Source organism: Peromyscus maniculatus, chromosome X (genome assembly GCF_049852395.1).
Source record: "Peromyscus maniculatus bairdii isolate BWxNUB_F1_BW_parent chromosome X, HU_Pman_BW_mat_3.1, whole genome shotgun sequence".
In the NCBI taxonomy this organism is placed as follows: domain Eukaryota; kingdom Metazoa; phylum Chordata; class Mammalia; order Rodentia; family Cricetidae; genus Peromyscus; species Peromyscus maniculatus.
The window spans coordinates 840,787-862,884 of NC_134875.1; the positions used below are offsets into that span (position 1 = coordinate 840,787).

Sequence of the window (22,098 nt, forward strand, 5' to 3'; positions counted from 1 at the left end):
TTCAATTATTTTAGTGAGAATTTCTGCATCTCTGTTCATAAGGGATATTGTTCTAAAATGTTCTTTGCGGGGAAGTTTTTGTGTGATTTAGGTATCAGGGCAATACTGGCTTTATAAGAAGAATTTGGAAATGTCCCTTCAGTTTCTATATTGTAGAATAAATTTGAGGAGTATTAGTGTTAATTCATCTTTCAAGATCTGGTAGACATCCCCGCTTACACATGCTGATAAGCTTAGATTGGAGCAAGTAAGAGCTTATTTCTTAAAGTAAAAACCCCTCTCTATAAATTAGCCACATGTAAGGCCTACAACATACTGTATTTTTTTTCATTTTTTAAATTTATTTATTAAATTTAATTTTACATATCAGCCACGGATTCCCTTGTTCTCCCCTCCCCCCCCCAACATACTGTATTTTGTTAAATTTTAAGTTAGTAACAACTTAATTTTGAATATAAAAATTGGTGTGACAAAAAAAAAATCAAGATCTGGTAGAATTCTACACTGAATCCATCTGGCCCTAGGCTTTTTTGGTTGGGAGATTTTTAGTGACTGTTTTTGTTTCACTGAGGGTTATAGATCTGTATAAATTGCATATTTCATCTTGATTTAACTTTGGTAAGTCACATATATTGAGAAATTAATTCATTTCTTTTAGGTTTTCAAGTCTGATGAAATAAAAATTTCTAAAGCATGTCCTTGTGATTCCCTGAATTTTCCTGTTGAATGATATGATGTATCCATTTTCATCTCTAATTTTATTAATTTGTATCTTCCCTCTCCTTTTGGCTAATTTGACTTAAGATTTGCCAATTTTGTTGATTTTTCTCAAAGAACCAATTTTTCACTTCATTGATTCTTTCTATTGTTTTGTTGTTTCTTTTTTTTTTTTTTTTTTTTTTTTGGTTTTTCGAGACAGGGTTTCTCTGTGTAGCTTTGCGCCTTTCCTGGAACTCACTTGGTAGCCCAGGCTGGCCTCGAACTCACAGAGATCCGCCTGCCTCTGCCTCCCGAGTGCTGGGATTAAAGGCGTGCGCCACCACCGCCCGGCTGTTGTTTCTTTTTTATTAACATAATTTTATTGATTCTTTGGAAATTTCACATCATGCACCACAATCCCACTCATTTCCCAGTCCTTCCATGTCCACCCTCCATCCTTGTAACTCCCCAGAGAAAATATAAATAAATAAATAAATAAATAAATAGATTTTAGAAAAGCCAGGTGGTGGTGGTGCACACCTTTAATCCCAGCACTCGAGGCAGAGGCAGGCAAATCTCTGAATTCGAGGCCAGCCTGGTCCTACAGAGCAAGTTCCAGGACAGCCAAGGCTACACAGAGAAACCCTGTCTAAAACATGAATGGGACATGTCAGTGAGAAAAACAAAACCAAAATCCACTTCACTCCTCTGTCTTTCCCACCTCTCCATCACATATTCATTTGTCGTAGTGATTTTGGGAACTACAATATGTTATGCAGTTTACCCTTTTGCCCAAACAGCTTTACTTGCAAATGTCCATTGTAATGAGTTGTTCATCTGGTTCAAGGCCACTGGCTTCTGCTACACCATCAATACTGGACACCAAAACTCCTCTCAGATATCCTGCTGTTACCCTGAATCATAGAGATCCTGCAGGTATTGCTGTGCAGGACCAGTCCCTTCATATGCTGCTACAGGTCATAGATGGGGTAGATGTTAGGCTGGGCCAATTCAAAGCCCTGGATGTGGACCTGAGTGGTAGGTGAATTGGTCAGTCTGGGTCTCCACCAGGACTGCCCCCCCCCCAGGCAGGGAGCAGGGACAGTTCTCCCAGGAGGCAGGGCAACTCTCCCACTGAGGCATCCAGTGTGGGTCAGGACCAGTTCTCTGGTGCCCAGGCCAATGGGGCAGCTCTCCCATGGCCCCCAGTGGTAACACAGGCCACAAACATCAACACAGACCCCAGCTGCTGTGATAGGGACAAGGACCCAGACATGGCCCTCTGCTGCAGTTTGGGTCAAGACATTACCATGGCCCTGAATGGCAGCGCAGGCCACTCAAATCAGTATGTCCCTGGAGGCAGCAGGGCCCTCTGACACCAACATGGCCTGAGGTGACAGCCCAGACCACGGGCATCCATCATCACTGGCCACGGACATTAACAGACCCCAGCTGCAGTAGATCCACAGACCCAGACATGGCCTTCAGTGGCAGAACATACTGGGACATCACATAGCCCCTTTTTGCAAGGTAAACCACCCATATCAGCCTGTTTCTCACTGCCATTGTATCTTTATTTCCACTTCTCTCCACAGTGCATGAATCATTCTACTTCTCTACCATTTCTCTGCTTCATACCTGTTCATTGTAGTAGTGCCGCACCCTACTGGCTTCTGCCCACCCAGGCCACAGGGCACTGAGCCTGATGCTGTTTCTATTTCATTGATTTCAGCCCTAAATTTGGTTATTTCTTCCTGTCTACTCTTTTTATTATTTCTTCTTGCTTTTCTAGAGCATTCAGGTGTGTTGTTAAGTTACTAATATTAAATCACTCCATTTTTTTTGATGGAGGTACTTAGTGCTATGAATTTGCCTCTTAAAACTGCCTTCATTTGTTGTTCAAACCCAGAGCCAGATATCAGGGTGAAAGCTGAACGATCACAGAAGCAGAGCAGCCAGCAACTAGTTCTTACCTCTATGAAATCCTCAGTTTAAAGAGAGTGAGTTCCTGTTTCCTCACACCTTATATATCTTTCTCTGCCTAGACATCATTTCCTGGGATTAAAGGCCTGTGTGCTTCCAAGTACTGGGATTAAAGGTGTGTGCCACTGCTGCCTGGCTCTGTTTCCAGTGTGGCCTTGAACTCACAGAGATCCAGATGTATCTCTGCCTTCCTAGTGATAGGATTAAGGGTGTGTGTCATCACGGCCTAACCTCTATGTCTAATCTGGTTGCTGGCTCTGTCCTCTGATCCTCAGGCAAGGTTATCAGGGTACACAATATATCATTTTGATTGATTGTGGTTTTCTCTGTTACATAGAGAAATTTCCTTGATGAGGGGTGAAGACTACACTTATCTGTGGGTATAAGAAAAAATGTTTATAGATTGTTGTTAGGTATTATGCTGGTTTAATAAGTAGTGGTTATAGATTCTCTTGCTCCAATAACCATACTTCACTAGCACTGAGTAGTTAGCTAGTTTCCAGTATGGATATGGTATCCCTCTTGCTGAGAAGGTCTTAAATCCAATTAGAGAGCTGTTAATTACCATTAAGGTATACATACCACTATTGCACCCTTAGAGTTATTGTGTCATTTTGGTCACTGAAATAGTTCATAGGCATAATAGCTGGGTAGCACTTTTGGTTGCCTCCCTTCTTTGGAAGCTTGCATGGTGCCTTCTGGTACCATGAAAGCTAGTCCTCATGGAGGACACATTCAGGTCAGTTCCAGTTTAGGGGTCTCTGGGCCCTGTTTCTGAATGTGCATGTTGTATTCAGCAATAGCAACTTACCTTCCACTTCTGGGGACAACCGAGGGCAATAGCAATAGGTTGTTTGGGTAGTCTTTTGGATTAAGCTACACTTTTAAAAAAATTAGGTTATTATTTCCCAGCAGCTATCAATTACAAATAGTCCCCTGGCTATGAGTGAGACTTCATGCCCACCTCCCCTCTCCATGATGAAATTTGGTCTGACTTGAGCTTGTGTAGGTCTTGTGCAGATTAACACAACCACTGAGAGTTCATATGTGTAACTGATCCTGCTGTGTCCAGAAGATACTGTTTCTTTGCAGTCATCCACCACCTACGGCTTTTATACTTGTCCTACCTCTTCTTCCACCCTGAGCTTGGGAGGAGGGGCACAATAGATAAATGATAGATAAATAGATAGATAGATAGATAGATAGATAGATAGATAGATAGATAGATAGATATAGATATAGATATAGATAGTACGTATGTATGTATGTATATTCCATTTAGGGCTGAGCATTTTTCAGTCTCTTATTCTCTGTACCTTGGCCAGTTGTGGGTCTTTGTGTTAATCGCCATCTACTTTAAAGAGAGGCTTCTCTGATGAGGGTTGACAAATTACTATATCTATGGATATAGTAATAAGTAATGAGGAGTTGGTTTAATACTTTTCATTTAGTATACTATTCATTTGGATTCTCTTCTAGGGCCTATGACCTCACTAGTAACAGGTTCTTGTCCTGACAATGTTACTAGGCATGGGTTTTATCACCTGGAACAGGCCTTAGATCAAAGCAGAAAGTGGTTGATTACTTTCATAAGATTTATGCCACTATTAAACCAGTGAAAAAAATCATACCAAACCAGTCATTATAGTAGTTCACAGGGTTCATAACTGGGTGAGGTTGTTGATTACCTTTCTGCCCTGGAAGTGTGTATAGAACATTCCATCACTATAAAAACTAGCCAATATGGATAAATCTTTTATGTCAGTGACAGCTTTGTTTTTCTATGTTCTATGACTGAAGTGTGTGGTGTCTTCAGCAGTAGGGCCTTACCATAAAGTTCTGCAGGGTAACTTACAGCATTGGAAAAAAGCCTGTAATGTTTGGGAGCCTATGTAAACTCACTGGCCAACAAATCCAAAAGATGTAACCCATTCCTGTCAGAGGGCTTTTGATTTGTTAGCCTCTGCTGCCTAGTGGGAATATTGCTGTCTCTTTATAAGGTAACTCTGTTTTAACTCTCTCCATATAAGTATATTTTAGTACCTTTTACAGTAGCAAGTTTTCATATGACTTATTCAAGATGTCTTTAGTGTTATTTATACTTCTTCATATTCCCTCCTCCTAATCTGCCTTACCCATTCCCACCCAATTTAACCCTTCCTGTTCCATTATTCCCCTTTAACCCTATATACTAGTGAGTTTTACTTCCCCTCTCTTGAAAGCCCCTCTATAGCCCCTTACTAATTTCCTGACCTCCATGGGTATTCCATATAGAACACACATATCTGATTTGAAGCTAAAATACACAAATTTAAAAATATGATGGTTGTCATGCTTTATCTAGGTTATCCAACTCAAAATGATTGCTTCCAACTCCATCCATTTATCTGTGAAATTTTCATAATTTCTTTTCTTTTTTTAGATAGGGTCTGATATGGTGTTTCTGATATTATTCAATACATTTGGGGATATTATTTACTGGTGTAAATAAATTATTTGTCACTTTATGCCTCCCAATGTTCTGTCAAATAGTGGTTGTCACTTGTGTAAACAAGATATAGAGTCATTATCTCTTGGTTCTTACACTCAAAAGTGAGTAGCTTAGGCCAAGACTGTTGCTTTATCAAATTGAATAATTTAAGACTAAGCAGGCCAGCTTCTTATCCTCTTTATCATAACACTTCAATACCACCACGCTCAGTATCAGTCCTCCAACACACAAAACATTAAGAAAAAACTCATCTAAACCATAGCTACCTATTACTAGAGGTACTGATAAAAAAAAAATGGCCCTTCCAAGGTACTTGGGTGGATAGAGCTAGTGTTAAGACTACACATGAATGGGGTTGGATCTGAGTCCACAAAAGGTAGTCTTCTTCTGAATGTATAGCCAGGGTTACAGGCAGCAGGCTGATATCAAACATCTATACTTGGTTTGGTGCTTCTGTAGTGTTTCTCAGACTCCCATATGCATCCCAAGATGTCTATAATGTCTGCCAAATTATTGTTCCCGTGAAATGAGAGTTAGGAATCCCTTATTTCACTAGCTTACTAGTGTAATTATTCAAACACTGCCTTTCTGATGGCTCTATGCTGGAGTTACAAAGTACTAATGACCTCCTCAATTTTTGTGAGGTACCTAAGGTAGAAAAACATTTCATTTGACCAAGACCACACTAAACTACCTTGTTCCACTCTTCTTCTTGGGGCATTTTAAAAAAATCTTCAGGTATACCATCTGTCTAGTCAGCATATTGAAAAAAAAATGCCAAAGGCAAATTTATAAAGAAAATGTAATAGAACAACTTTCTTTATGCTTTGTATTTACTTTCCACATATTGATAATCTCTTCTAATAGGTCTTCTTTGGCAATGTGGATTCATCTGGGATTAAGCACAATAGTTTTAATCCTCCAATTATTGCTCGGTATATCCGTTTGCACCCCACTCATTCTAGCATCCGCAGTACTCTTCGAATGGAGTTGATTGGCTGTGATTTAAACAGTAAGTGCCAAGTCATCCCATATTATTTTCTTTTTCTTTCTCAACCATAAATAGAATAACTGTTTTAGTTATCCTGAGTGTGAGGAGGGATTTCTACCACAGAATAAAGAACTGTCAGTGATAAAAAACAAAACAAAACAAACAAACAAAACCACAGCACAGTCCTGAAACAACAACAAAAAATAGGAGTATGTTACTGTAGTTATACTAACCATAGGGTTCTCCAGAAGCAGTCATCTCCTATACTTTTATCAACAAGGAAATTAAAAATCAAGCATAGCTAAGCAGAACTGACCAGAAAATCTGAGCATTTTAGCAATAACAGAAATTGTGTAGAAGTTGATGCCTGAAAATTATGATGACAGTATCCTAAAGGATTGAAGGCAGCCCAGTGAAACCTACGCTGCAGCCTACCCATGTGGCAACACTGCAATTTTGTTTCTTTGAGGTTGTAGCATACCATTGGGAATGGAGAATAAAGTAATATCAGATACACAAATTACTGCCTCATCCTACTTCACCAATATGTTTGCCAGTTGGTCTCCTTCACAAGCACGACTTCACCTCCAGGGAAGGACTAATGCCTGGCGACCTCAGGTAAGAGCAACGTATTTACCACTTAACTAATAAAAGTAGACAACAGAGCCTGGGAAAATAGGCGAAGCCCTTGTTTTTCATAGGTGTTTCTGTTCACTGTTCCTAAGAATGTTTAGGGAGGTTAACAATGCTCCACAGGCATTTAGATGATATACCATGTGGTTTTGCATTCACTGAAGAAAGAAATGATCATTAATGAACTACCTGGAATAAGAATCTCTGTATCTGGTACTAGGTTAATATCTGTGAAATCATCATGGTAACTAAAGTTCAATCCAGAGCTGGTGAGATGGCTCAGCAGGTAAAGGTGCTTGCCACCAAACCTGATGACCTGAGTTCAGTACTTGGAATCGACATAGAGGAAGGAGAGAAACCAACTCCTTCAAGTTGTCTTCAGACCTCCACGCAGGCTCTATGGCCCATGAGTGCACACACACACACACACACACACACACACACACACACACACACCAGAACAAATAAATATAACAAATTTAAAGTCCAGAGTATTACTATTTTGAATTAAATAGTTTGGCTACTACATTGCCAGACATTGTATTCTAGTAGATATGGTTCCTAGATTCATTCAGCACTTATTAGGCCCCTATTAAGTGGGTGACCCGAGAAGATTAAAAAAGAAAAGAATTATGAAAAATTTGGACCTCAGGATTCTTAGTCAAATAAAGGAGGCAGACAAACCATTATGTAGGGTCATAAGTACTGTAATATGGTTAAAAAGAGAGTTGTGGGTTTCTGGAAGCAAATAGTGACAAAGGAGATATTATTCCAATATCTTTTCCTCAGGTGAATGATCCAAAAGAATGGTTGCAAGTGGACTTACAAAAGACAATGAAAGTCACTGCAATAATAACACAGGGAGTGAAATCTCTCTTTACCAGCATGTTTGTGAAAGAGTTCCTTATCTCCAGCAGTCAAGATGGCCATCACTGGACTCACATTTTACACAATGGCAAAATAAAGGTATGTTATCATAAGAAAGGCACAGTGGATATAGTGACTCGAGCCTATAATCCTGTCACTCAGTTCAAGGCCAGTTTGGGTTACAGAGTGAGACCTGGCCTAATGAAAGACATAATACCTGTCTTAGTTCTTGACATTTAGAGATAGAACCAGACTGATTTATGACCACCCTCTCAGGACAAATTTTACTAAGTACGTACATTAACAGAACACTGTAAATGATATTCTGAGAGAATACAGCGACTCCAAGTAAGGAAGTAAAATTCCAAAGGAAAAAAAAGTACAGATCATCATGCTACTCATACAGAATGATGGCAAGAATCAAAGCTAAAGACAGAGTTGTGGTTTGGGTTTTGTTTTTATTTTTGTTTTTGTTTATTGACAAATGCTTAATGATGCTCTTATGCTCACTAGCAAGGCTAGACTCCTAAACCTTATTAACTCTAGTGGTCCATATATTCTTCAAGCTTGATCTGGATTTTCTAGATAATTCATCAAAGCATACCAATTACAAGCATAACACAAGGTCTTACTGTAGGGGAAAGGGGCTGGCTAAAGAAACCCACCCTGACCCTGGAGCCCAGAACTAGGGAAAGATGGCTCAGATCAGGGCAGAAAGAAACACAGTTTGGTTCAGTCAGATCAGAGCCATCTCTGCCCCTGGCCAACTGACTTGTGAAACCAACCAATCACAGAGCAGGACAGTAGAACCCTGGGCCCCAAGTCAACCCCTGGTTGACTCCACCCCCAAGACATCATGTGTAAACCACCCTGCCTGGTCAGTTAGAAAAAAAGGTTGTTCTCTCCACCCTGGTAGAGGCAGCTACTCTCCTAGACTCCTCCATCCCAAATAAATCTCTTTCTCAAAAGAGTTTTGGGTGTGAAGATCATTCACTGGTGTAGAGAAGATCCTTGCTGAGACATCCCTCAGTGAACAAAACAAGGGAGAGCTGAAAGAGCAGAGCAAGGAGCAGCTGAACAGAAGATCTTTGCTGAGATCTTCTCAGTGGACACACACAGCAAGAGAGAGCTGAAAAGTAACACCTTTCTCCTGAGCCAGAGGAGATTGCTACATTTCTTCAGGGGTTTCCCCTTTTGTAGAGTAAAGCAAAAGAAGCAACGGCTAGCTCAGTCGGTAGAGCATGAGACTCTTAACCTCAGGGTCATGGGTTTGTGCCCCACGTTGGGCACCATTTGTTGCTGGAGGGCTTCTCTCCAGGTTCCATCAAGCCCCGCAGTCCCACAATCCATGTATAAAATAATCATTCAGACGCTTATATCACTTATAAACTATATGGCCATGGCAGGCTTCTTGCTAACTGTTTTTATATCTTAAATTAACCCATTTCTATAAATCTATACCTTGTCATGTGGCTGGTGGCTTACCAGCGTCTTTACATGCTGCTTGTCCTGGCGGTGGCTGCAGTGTCTCTCCCTCCTTCTTCCTGTTTCCCCAATTCTCTCTCCTTGTCCCGCCTGTACTTCCTGTCTGGTCACTGGCCATCAGTGTTTTATTTATATAGAACGATATCCACAGCACTCTTAGGCTGGAGAAGCAGAGCTCTGCTAAGAAGTCCCTTTAAGTGGGGGCTGAGCAAAGCTCAGCTGTAAAGGCTCTCCAGGAGAGGAGCAGGATTGCTATATCCTGCAGAGAAAACATCCCCCATCACACCAGGTATGCCTTGACTTTCCCAAAGAGTCAGGATACCCTTACCTGCTGAAGCAGTTCCAGGCCTGACTCCCCCGAGAAGTCAGAAAAATTTCCCTTCCAGGGTTGGGCTGCTGCTTTGCAGTTCCAGCCATCAGAGCTGGGCTAAATAGCTCCAGGTGTCCAGGACACCTTCAGGGAAGAGCGTTCTGAGCAGCTCAAGGTGTCTGGGACACCTTGCCCTCTAGGGCTAAACTGTCTCCTTGCAGTTTCAACCATCAGAGCTGTCCTAAGCAGCTCAAGGTGTTGCCTGACTCCCCAGGTAGTCGGGACATTTTTCCCCAGAGTTGTTGCAACCAGTTTACTTACATTGTTGGTACTGAAACCTGGGACCAAACCCACAGAGTTGCAATCAATTTACTTACACTTACTATGCCATAAATTTATATTATCTGTAGTAGTTTGTAATATATTTTAAATCAAGAATTAACCATGCTGTGGTATGTCAGCTTTCCATTACTATAACGACCACTTGAGATATCCAACTTATAATGATGGATTGATAGTTTATTTAAAACATATGACAACAGCAGCATAAATATCATAGTAGAGGGAAATAGAATAAGGAATTATAAAATTCTAGTATTATTTGGAGGTAAAAGTATTGATTAATATTAAATGTTGATAATTTAATGCATATTGTATTTTCTAGAATAACCAGTCAATTATAGGAAAGGTTATAAGACTCCCTAAATGGCATAAGAAAAATATAAAAGGATAAACTCAAAAGCAAGCAGATAGAAACATTAAAGGTCAAAATAAGCAGGAAAAAATAGCATGATGAGATGTCATATTTGCCAGGCATAGTAGTACACACCTTTAATCCCAGTACTTGGGAGACAGAGGCAGATGAATTTCTATGAGTTCTAGGCCAGCCTGGTCCACATAGTGAGTTCCAGGCCAGCCAAGTTACAGAGCAAGACCTTATCTCTAGGGCAAGTATGGTTCCCAAAATTGAGATGTTTGTACGGCAAGAATTGGAATGGCTGTTGAAGCGTCGGTAACCTGGTGTCTCAAAAGAGTAAAGAGGTGTTGGTGGTAATGAGGAAGAAGAAATGGGTTTAGGGTTGCAGAGCATGGAGTTTAGAGTTACATGTATAAGAATGATAGCCATCATGAGGCAATATTGTAGAGGAATGCAAAGGAAGCAAGAAGTTACACAAAGTGACCCATTGTTACTTCCATAGGTACAGAGAAGACTTGGGGACTCATTTAGAATAGTCTAAAAGGAGATCTCACACAACTTGCACTGCAGTGTGGATTCAAATTGTCTAATAACCTCAACTATACTGTCTATAGGGGTGGCTGGTGCTTCCTCAAGGGATCTAAATATTACCATTCCTCTTTGAGAGGGTCTAAACCCTACCATATAGATGTAGATCTGTCTCACAACCCCCTAGGCCCATTTTTATCCCAAGGATCTCAGATGGTGAAGGTGACCATACATTGTGCCAGCCCACAACAGAGTTGTTGAGGCCATTTGCCCCATGCTGGCTTATAATAATAGTGGTACTTACACCTCCAATTTGGATACCCATCCCAGGAGGGTCATCCATGAAGGCTGGATTTGTTTGGTCATGGAGAAAACAAAGATATTTGGCATTATTATGGTAATTAAGGCTACCATAGTTTACCAAGTTTACAGAAATAGGCTGCCTGGAATTGAAAGACAGAGGAAACTCCAAGCAGCAGCTGGAAGTCAAGTAGAGGAAGGAACCAAGGATTTTATTAGTTTGAATAGCATATATCTGACATTTCTTTTTTTTTTTATTTTATTTTATTTTTCCATCACAGGCAATTTATTTTGTTCTATTCATTCACAGTTAATACAGAAAATACTTGGAAACATTTCCATATAATATTTGACACAGAAATCATCAAATAGAAGTATACAATGTTGACAGGAGGTAGTACATTTATAATTTATAACCCCAAATGTATTTATAAATTAGAAATGGAAAGATCTACAAATGAAATTATGAAGGTTCACCAAAATCATTTAATCTGTCAGTTTCTCATTCATTTTTGTCTTAATAATATTCTATTGTATGAATAAGCCACATTTTACTTCTCTCCAGTATTTGATAGCTATTTGAGTTGTTTTAACTTTTTTACTATTAGCAACACACTGCTGTAAACCTTCATGTACATGTTTCATAGGTGCACATTTTCAGTAGTTTGAGGTTATATTCCTAAGGGTAGAATTGTTGAGTAACAGAGTAACAATGTTTTGCATTCTGACCAACCACCAGACTGTTTTGCCAAAGTGGCACACCATTTTACAATCTCACCAAATCCTTGTTTTTAAGGCTCTGATTTTTGTACAAAAACATTCAATCATTCTGTCAGACCAAACCAGGAAAGGTAAGCTATAGTTCAGAGCTGTTCTATTCCATTTACTCTGCAAAGCCATTCTTGGCGTTTGCAACTCTCAGCCCTTTTGAGTATTCTTGCAGTGTTCACCTTTTCCTCCACCACTTTTTTTTTCTTCTTTTTTTCTGGTTTATTTCTATCTATTACAAATGTATAAAAAATCCTCCATCAACACTGCTGATAGCAGCAGAACCTTGAGAAATATACCACTGGTTTGCCTCAGAAAAGGAACACATATTGTACTGTAAAGTTTATAAAATTGGCACAAAACATTGTAATAATGTTACAATACCAGTTTTAAGAGTTCAGTGACTAATGGGGAGCCGATGGGATACATGCAGAACTGTGAAAGCGATCTCACTTAGCCAGCTGACATTTCTACATTTGTTGTTCTGCCTAGGAGGCCAGGAAGAAAGGATCCACACACACAAGCAAGAGTAGGAAGAACCCATATTAGGAATCCTCAGGCATAGAAGGCAAGAGAGAGAATTTAAGTTTTTTTTTTATTTTACAATACTATTCAGTTCTACATAATAGCCACAGATTCCCTTGTTCTCTCCCTTCCTACCCCCCTCCCCTTCCCCCCAGCCCACCCCCCATTCCCACCTCCTCCAGATCTAGGTCTCCCCCGAGGACTGGGATCGACCTGATAGACTCAGTCCAGGCAGGTCCAGTCCCCTCCTCCCAGATTGAGCCAAGCGTCCCTGCATAAGTCCCAGGTTTCAAACAGCTAACTCATGTAACGAGCCCAGGACCTGGTACCACTGCCTAGATGCCTCCCAAACAGATCAAGTCAATCAACTGTCTCACCTATTCAGAGGGCCTGATCCAGTTGGGGGCCCCTCGCCTTTGGTTCATAGTTCATGTGTTTCCATTCATTTGGCTATTTGTCCCTGTGCTTTATCCAACCTTGGTTTCAACAATTCTCGCTCATATAAACCCTCCTCTTTCTCACTAATTAGACTCCCAGCGCTCCACCTGGGGCCTAGCCGTGGATGTCTGCATCCAGATTCCTCAGTCCTTGGATGGGGTTTATGGCACAACTATTAGGGTGTTTGGCCATCCCATCACCAGAGTAGGTCAGTCCCAGCTGTCTCTCAACCATTGCCAGCAGTCTTTTGTGGGGGTATCTTTGTGGATTTCTGTGGGCCTCTTTAGCTCTTTGTTTCTTCCTTTTCTCATGTGGTCTTCATTTACCATGGTCTCCTATTCCTTGTTCTCCCTCTCTGTTCTTGATCCAGCTGGGATCTCCCACTCTCTTTCCCTCGACCCTCGCCCTTTATTGCTTCCACTCATGTCCAGGCTGTTCATGTTTACTACTCAGCAGAGAAAAACAATGACATCATGAGGTTTGCAGGCAAATGGATAGATCTAGAAAAAATCATCCTGAGTGAGGTAACCCAGACTCAGAAAGACAAATATGGTATGTACTCACTCATAGGAGGATGCTAGATGTGGAACAAGGATGACTGGACTGCTACTCACATCACTAGTGAGGCTACCTGGAAAACGGGACCCCAAGAAAGACACAGAGAAATGGATGAGAATTTAAGTTTTAGGCATCCTTTGATTGACAGGAATACTTATCAGAAAAGGGATCCAGAGCCATTTGAGCTGTGACAGGTGGGTCCAAGTTGCAACCCCTTGAAGCTTAGCAGTAATTAGTATAGTGAGGATAACCAGATATGGACCCATCCAGTGTGGTTTGAGGGCCTGTGGGTAAAGGGTTTTTTTCATAAACTTGTGTCCTGGTAAAATGGTTTAGGTGATAAGATCAGTAGAAGGCGGAGAAAGGACATGGTCAACATGTTCCTGAAGAAGGTGTCTTAAGATAATGAGATAAAGTACATGGTCATAAAGTTGGGTTGGTTTCAGAGGAGGTAAATTTCCTAGAAGAAAAGAGCTGCCATACATTAACTCAAATGGATTGAGAAAGGAGGGGGTTCAGGGCATGACATGAATGCAAGTGAGGACTAGAGGTAGGAGTTGAGTCCACAAAAGATGAAGCTCAGAAAACAGCTTTGATAGATGAGTCTTAGTAGGTCCATTAGCCCTTTCTACCTTTTCTAAGGACTGGGGACAGCAGGGAATGCAGAGGTGCCACTTATGGAGTACCCAGGAATCTGGGGGTTTAGCTACATCCAGCATAGGATATCTGAGGAAAAAAATCTACATACACTATGCTCTTATGTCTGTTAACTTTATTCCTCTAAGACAAAATCCTATCAATACAGCTATAGCTTCATCAGGCATTTAAAGCAGAAATAACTCTAGATACAACAAGCTCTATACTCATCTACTTTATTTTTCTGGGATGAAATCCTGTTTCCATAGCTTCAGTTCCATCCAGCTCCCTAGCTCATTGCCCTGCTCATGACTAAACTTCTATGCTACCAGCCTCATCTTCATCCTCTATTTCCTCATTCTCCATGTCCACTACTCTCTACTCAGAAAACTCTACCTGAGACCTGCTTACCCTCTATGGAACCTCTGTCTTCTTCTCTTCTCTCTCCCATGCTGTTCTGTCTTTTTCTACAGAAAATGCCTGCCCTTTCTTTCCCTGGGTGGTTCTCTGCCTCCTCAGGAATGTTATTCTACCTCTCACCTTGATATATAAAAAGCTTTGGGGTTGGAGAGATGGTTCAGCGGTTAAGAGCACTGGCTGCTCCTCCAGAGGTCCTGAGTTCAATTCCCAGCAACCACATGGTGACTCACAACCATCTGTAATGAGATTTGGCATGCAGACAGAACACTGTATACATAATAAATAAATAAATCTTTTTTTTTAAAAAAAAAAAAAAACAACCTCTTTTGTTCTCAGTCAGTTGCTCTGGAGAGCCATTAGGCCTCGGGTCAAGGGGATGGTCTGAGCTTCATTTGTACAAGAAGCAAAGCTATGCATCTCCGGCCAGCTTGTCTTTGCTTTCAGGACCTTATCCAGGTACTGGCTCCAGCAGGGAAGTTACCTAGTTCAGCAGGTCTGAAAATATTTGGCCACACAAGAATTTCATAGTAGAAGACAGCTAGAATATTAAAGGCTGGATAGCACCAAATATTCATAATAAATGGCTTGCCTCTTAAAAGACCCTTAGCAGGTCAAGGTATAGCTTTAATACACAGCTGAATCTCTATGATATATTCTTGCAGCCCACAAGAGCCACTAAGGCCCTTGAGGCTAACTTAGTAACTTTAGAGATGAATGGTAGGCCGTTATTCAATTGTATATGTCTAGAAAGTCTAAATTTGAGATGGAAACAAACCCTTCTACAGTCTCAGCTATAGTAGAGAAAACGTCTACCTATCCTGATGAAGTGTAGTAAGAAGATACTTATGTTTCTTGTTAGGAGGCATATGTGTGACATCTGTCAGTCCTTCCCTGGAAGATTACCCCAAAATTTATGTGGGTTGAAGGGAAGAGGGGGTTGAAAGGCCCTCTGTGTAGATGTTTGAGTGCAGGTATAGAATCCTGGGTGATAGTCTAAAGGAGGGGAGAAAGGCTGAGATGGAAGAAGAGAGATTGAAGAAAGTGGTAGAGATATCAAGACCCATTGTGAAAGGATTTGTGAATAACTTTCAGGAACAGCTTTGCATAAGCATCAGGGATAAAGTACCTTTCCTGTAGATGGAGCCAGCCCTGAGTACCCATAACAGGTGCCCATATCCTGGAGGAGCTGTCATTGAGACTCGGAGTAAATAGGAGTTAAGCTTGGAGGAGCCAAGAGGAGAATATGGGAAGGAAGATAGAGATGTTACCTGACCTCATTAGCAGGCTTCTCAGTGGAAGCATTTCCCAAAGCTCTATTTCAAAGGGGCCTGATGACCTCAACAGTGAATAACAGCCACCTGCTTGGGAAAATAAGAAGCTTCTAGCAGCTTTAGGATTAGAGGCCCACTGGTAATAGATATACCCTTGGTAGTAAGGAATCTCCTCTCCTGCCAAATGGAGGCATGATAATGTATGATGTAGACCGCATATTTAGAATCTGTGTATATGTTGATGGTTTTATCTTATGCTAAAGTAAAGGCTCAAGTTAGGGCTATGAGCTCTGTCTTCTAATAAGCGGTGCCTAGTGGTAAAGAGACTCTACAACTTTGTCAGAGAAGACTATGGCATAGCCCATTTGACTGGAGCCAGTGGAGGTAAGAGATGAGCTTCCACCTATGAACCAAGTATAGTCAGGACATGTCAAGGGAGAAAGAGAAAGTTGTGGGTTTTTATAGGTAAGGGTTTCACATTCTAGGCAAGAATGAGAGGGTTGTGGTCTTGGAAATGAGAGTAGCAAGGTTGAGATGAGAGCAGGAATCAAGTGAGATATAAGGATTTTCTAGGAGGGTAATGTGAAAAAGTTATAGCTTAGAATGGGACAAAGTAGATAGAGTCTTGTGTGTGATAGGAAACCCTTGAGCTGGTCTGGTGAAAGGACAGAGTGACCAAAGATGAGCTTAGAGGCCTCCTGTGCCAATAGGGAGGTTTCTGCTACTGCCTGTAGGCAAGGTTGCCGTCCCCTAACTGTTTGTATCTAGCTATTTGGAAATATAGACAATAGGGACAAAAATGGGTCCTCTCTCTGTCCCCAAACCCCCAGAGCCATTCCCCATTTTCAGTAGTATACAGGATAAAGGGTAGTCAAGGTTAGGGAGAGCCAGAGCAGAGACCTGTAGTAGTACCTCTTGGAAGCAAGAGAAAACAGGCATGACTGGCTTAGTAGGACCTAGAGGTTCAATTAAGGGACCCTTAGCTGCTTCATATAGGGGGTGAACAAGAAGAGCCAAGTTGGGGATCAAGGTTCAAAGGTACCCCACCAGGCCAAGGAAGAAGAGAATCTATTTGGTGATTGGAAGTGTGAGGGACTTCAAGTACTGTCCTCCATCAAGTGTGAGTTTGTAGCTGTTGGGTGATAACAGAAACCCTAGATACTTGACATGAAGGACAGAGAGTTGAGCTTTAGTGGGAGAATCTGTATCCTTTGCTTCCCTAGAATCATAAGAAGTTGAGCAGTATGTTGACCTGACAGTGCCAGCAAGGGGCTGCATAGTAGAAGGTCATCTACATAATTGGATTAAGTTGCTAGGAGACAGGTCAAGAGAAAAGAAATTTGTAGCCAGAGCCTGGCTGAAGAAATGGGGGATATCTCAGAACTTCTGGGGAAGGACAGTCCAAGTAAGCTGAGACACTTTCTCATGTCTGTAGATAAATTGCTAAAGGTCTTATTTTTAAAAAAAAACACACACACACACAAAACAAACAAACAAACCTGAGAGATCAGAGGAATAGGAAAAGCCACAAGTCATCCTCACCTTACCGACCCTCAACTTCCAAAGAGACCTACTTCCTGTATACCCACACCTATATGCCTTTCTGTTCTGCTACCTCATTTCCTCTCTCTGCCCAGCTACACCACTTCTTCTTCCTGCCCAACTCTGTCACTTCCTGTCTATACAGACCTCCAGACCTTTATGGTTAACTAGTGTTGGAATTTAAGGTGTGTGCCACCATGCCTGGCTCTGTTCCCACTGTGGCCTTGAACTCACAGAGAGCCAGACACATCCCTACCTCCCAAATGATAGGATAAAAGGTGTGTGCTACCATTGCCTGACTTCTATGTTTACTTATAGTGGCTGGCTTTTTCCTATGATAAACTTTATTGGGTGACACGGATAAAATATCGTCACATTTCCCCTTTTTTATCTGATATAAAAAATTATAACTAATATAAGAAAAATGATATACAATAAGTACAATAACGATATATAATATATACAAACAATAAGTACATCAACAATGTCTAATCCATTTGCATTTGATAAATTCAGCAAAAATATTCCATTATGTATCCTATTTTGGTGAGTCCAAAATGTACCTGATTCACTTTCTATTCTATCTTGTATTACAAACAGAAAACTATCTTATAATGTCTTTCAAATTTATATACTTTACACCTCTTACTGAGTTTCTTTTCTGAAATTCTTAACAAGGAAAACTGTAAACATAACTACCTAATCTTCAGCTTCCTTAGAGACCCAAGAAGGAAATAATATTACCTAGTAAAACAGGAAGTGCAAACAAGCGACTTCCAAAAAAATCTGAGTTATGTCAGAAACAGCCAACTGCCTGTACAATCACATGAGGTGTCTTCAAGTCCATCACTTTTTCTGAAGTAGATTGGTGCTGCCAGTAAGAGACATGTATCATAATCATAAAAAAAGAAAAAAAGTCTACATTATTAAAACATCTTAAATGCCATATTCTGCAGATCTCTGAAGTGTTTGAAAATGACCTGTCTATCTAAAATATATCTCTGCTTGACCTTGACAACATACCTAATATGACTACAAGTTTGATTGTAATGACTAACTACTAACCTGAATTTCTTTATATCCTAATTAGTTGTTAATAATAACTTTCAAGGACTAGCAGTTTGTGTTACATTGTTAAATGAACTGTATAGGTACAATACCTTGAACAAGATTAGAAATATATGTACAGTACTTTCTTTCAAAATCAATCTCAAATTTGTATCAATATACAAAAATTCAATCCAATGTAAAATATTTAAAACTAATAGTTGCTTTCTAAAAGTAGATTCAATAATCTACCTTTTTCTTATCATATCTATATAAATCAATCTCAAATTTGTAGCAATATACATAATTTGTATATAATATACAAAAATCCAATCCTATATAAAATATTTAAAACTAGTAGTTGTCTTTTAAAAGTAGATTCAATAATCTACCTTTTTGTCTATATCATATCTATATCCTCTCCTTTTTCTTTTCAGAGTAAGTTCAATAATCTACCCTTTATTCTATCATTTCTGTATCTTTTTTTCAGAGAAGATTCAATATTCTACCTCTTATTTATAGTCTCTTTTTTCTTTTTCTTTTTTTCAAACAAGAACCTTAAATCTAATCTCCTTTGTTTAGCATTTTTCCTGACCATTGACAATAACAACTTGGAACCAACCACCCTAAACAATGACAATTATCCAAAACCCATTGAAAGATCAAAAACCACCCACCCCACCTCTTGAGTATGTGGGTATCATGTTTTTAAAATTATTTCCTGCTGTTTGGGTGCAAAGGCATCTTTAGGGGATCCTGAAAAGAAAAAATTTGAGTTAACTCTCAAGTCCTGGGAAAGGTAGCTGTATCATTTGTTGTCCAGGCTCTGCAGAATGGAAAAATGCAGGGCTTATCTCAAGTCCTTGTTCCAGTAGTCTGTGAGGCTATATCATCTCAGCTAGCCATTTCAAAATTGTCCTGAGAAGTTTGTAGTCCAAAGCTGACTTTGGGTGATGTTTGTCAGATTAGTGGTATTATTATTGTCCATGTGGAATTGTCATTACAGGGCCCCACATCCTATTGGAGACTTCAAACTCACTGTTAGGCTTGGTCATGATTCCTTGCAGAAAACTGATAGAGACTAAAACACGAAAACATGTACAGGAAGCTAGATGAAGCCTTTTTATCTAGAATTAGTACTCTATATGACCATTAATATCATAACAAAAATTTAAGGCATATATATATATATATATATATATATATATCTTATAAACTTTGATAAAATATTCATACCTTAAGAAAAATTTAAAGAATCAAAATAGAACCAAATAATTAAGATCAGTGGCAATAGAATAGTCCCTTAATTTTGGTTTTCTTCTGACATGATACTGCATTTTCTTTTAACAAGTATGCTTTGGTTTAAAGAAGGACAGAGCCATTCTCCAAATCCAAAGCCAATTTTAATTTTTAATTGAACTGGGACTACATAAAAACCATTTATGTTAAGTGTCTGTAGATAAGAGAGATAAGAGCAGAAACAAACATTTAGGAAAACTTACAAAATTTTATATGTGATATACCAGTAGGCCGATTTACTCTTTTTCTTGGGATATTTTTCTGGATGATTTGTCCCTTTTATTCAGATGTCTCATTTGTCCATTGTTCTTCAGATTCCTTAGCCTTTATTCTCCTGAAAGACAAACACAAAAACCTTTCCCCAAGCCTAACTTTGGGAAGGTTCCCTTTTGGCAAGTTTATATCTGATTAAATGAAAAGCATTTGTTAGTGGTATAAATTAATTTCAATTGGATGGTCAGGCTGGTTGATGAACTATCACCTCCTCTAATTTAAAGGTCTCTCTTGTTCAAATCGAACCTTTATCAATTTTGATGGTATCCATAGCTTTTCTACTCCTGTAGAAACAAAAGCCAAACCTCATCCCCAACATAACACATATCCTGGTTTCCATTCTGAGGTCAGCACATCTTTAAAGTATATAGATTGATTTTCTTCTGTAGTTTCTTCTATTATCCAATGTCTCTCTGCAGCTGTTGTTCCTTTCTCATTAGCATTGAGAAAATTCAAAGCTAATAGAGCATTATGTAATCTATTTCTGGGGTGTTTTGTTACCCCTTTCTGTTTATTTAGCATATCTTTTAGAGTTCTGTTTGATCTTTCTATGGCTGCTTGGCCTGTAGGATTATGTGGTATACCTGTAATATGCTTTATATTGTAATGAGTAAAAACCTGTTTCATTTTACTAGAGACATATGCTGGAGGATTGTCAGTTTTAATTTGTGCAGGTATACCCATGATGGCCATAACTTCTAGCAAATGCATGATTACAGAATCAGCTTTTTCAGAACTCAGAGCAGTTGCCCATTAAAATCCTGAATAAGTATCAATGGTATAGTATAAATATTTCAGTTATCCAAATTCTGCAAAGTGAAACACATCCATCTGCCAGATTTCATTCCTCTGAGTACCCCTTGGGTTACATCCTGCTGGTAGTGGAGTCTGATTGTAAAAAGAACAAGTAGGACCTTTCCTTACGATTTCCTTGGTTTGTTTACAGGTTATGGAAAAATCTTTTTTTAAACCCTTACTATTGACATGATTTTTTTTATGAAATTCTGAGGCCTCCAGCACATTTCCTATCAAAAGTCTATCAATCTCATCATTACTTTGTACTAGAGGGCCTGGCAGTCCTGTATGGGATCAGATGTGATTTATATATATGGGTGCTTCCTATTCCTGATTATATCTTGTAACTGAATAGTGAAGTTAATTCTGACTCATCAGGGATAAATTCTGCAGTATCAATATGTAAGACCACACTTTGAGCATATGGGGGAATCAGTAACTATGTTGAGAGATTCTGAAAAATCCATTAATACCAACATAATAGCATACAATTCCAATTTTTGAACTGACTTATAAGGACTTTGAACCACTTTACTTAAATTTTCTGACTTGTAACCTGCCTTTCCTTGTTTGTTTGCATCTGTATAAAATGTACAGATATGGTTGTTTCCCATACAATTTGAGGCAGAATCCAATCAGCTCTCTTTATTAGTTGAATTCTATCACTTTTGGGGTATTTTCTGTTAATCTCTCCAAAAAATTACTACAAGCTCTTTGCCAAGGTTCACTTTCTTCCTATAATTTGTCAATGTCATCCTTAGTTAAAGGTACTACAATTTCTGCTGGGTCTATTCCTGCTAATTGACAATGTCTCAATTTTCCTTTTAAAATCAAGTCAGAGATCTTTTCCACATAAGTTTTTAATTTTTTACTCTGTTTATTTGGTAGAAATATCCATTGCAACATAATATCTCTCCTCTGCATTAAAATTCCTGTAGGAGAATGCTTAGAGGGTAAAATAACCAAAATGCAGTCAAGCTTTGGATCCACATGATCCCCATGTCCTTCCTGTACTGTCTTTTCCACCAAGGCCAATTCTCTCTCAGCTCCAGCTGATAATTCTCTTGGACTATTTAAGTCCTTTTCACATTCTAAGGTTTTGAACAAATTACTCAATTCATCATTCTTTACTCCAACAACAGTCTGTAGGTAGGAAATATCTCCGAATAATCTTTGAAAGTCATTAAGAGTCCATAATTGATCTCTCCTAATTTGTACCTTTTGGGGTCTAATACTTTGTAGATCTATTTTATATCCTAAATAATTACTAGAATCTCCTCTTTTTATCTTTTCAGGAGGAATTTGTAATCCCAAACAAGGCATTTTTTTTTACTACTTCAAACATTCTTTCTAAAGTATCTGCATTTGAATCAGCTAGTAAAATATTGTCCATGTAATGATAAATTATGGATTTAAGAAATTGTTTACATATTGCTTCCAATGACTGTTGTACAAAATATTGGCACAGGGTTGGGCTATTTAACATTCCCTGTTGGAGAACCCTCCATTGAAATCTTTTAACTGGTTGAGAATTATTACAAG

At 39.4% G+C, this 22,098-nt stretch overlaps 1 protein-coding gene across 9 annotated transcripts in view; it reads left to right on the forward strand.

Annotated features, from left to right (window-relative positions):
* The window catches only part of F8 (coagulation factor VIII), a 166,674-nt gene that overhangs the window by 117,576 nt on the left and 27,000 nt on the right, over positions 1-22,098 (forward strand). For all 9 annotated transcript variants that reach the window (XM_042268902.2, XM_076562461.1, XM_076562459.1 and 6 more), the window contains 3 exons: positions 6,041-6,185; positions 6,634-6,782; positions 7,587-7,763. In XM_042268902.2, coding sequence (XP_042124836.1) covers positions 6,041-6,185; positions 6,634-6,782; positions 7,587-7,763 — 471 coding nt within the window. The remainder of the gene's footprint in view (positions 1-6,040; positions 6,186-6,633; positions 6,783-7,586; positions 7,764-22,098) is intronic.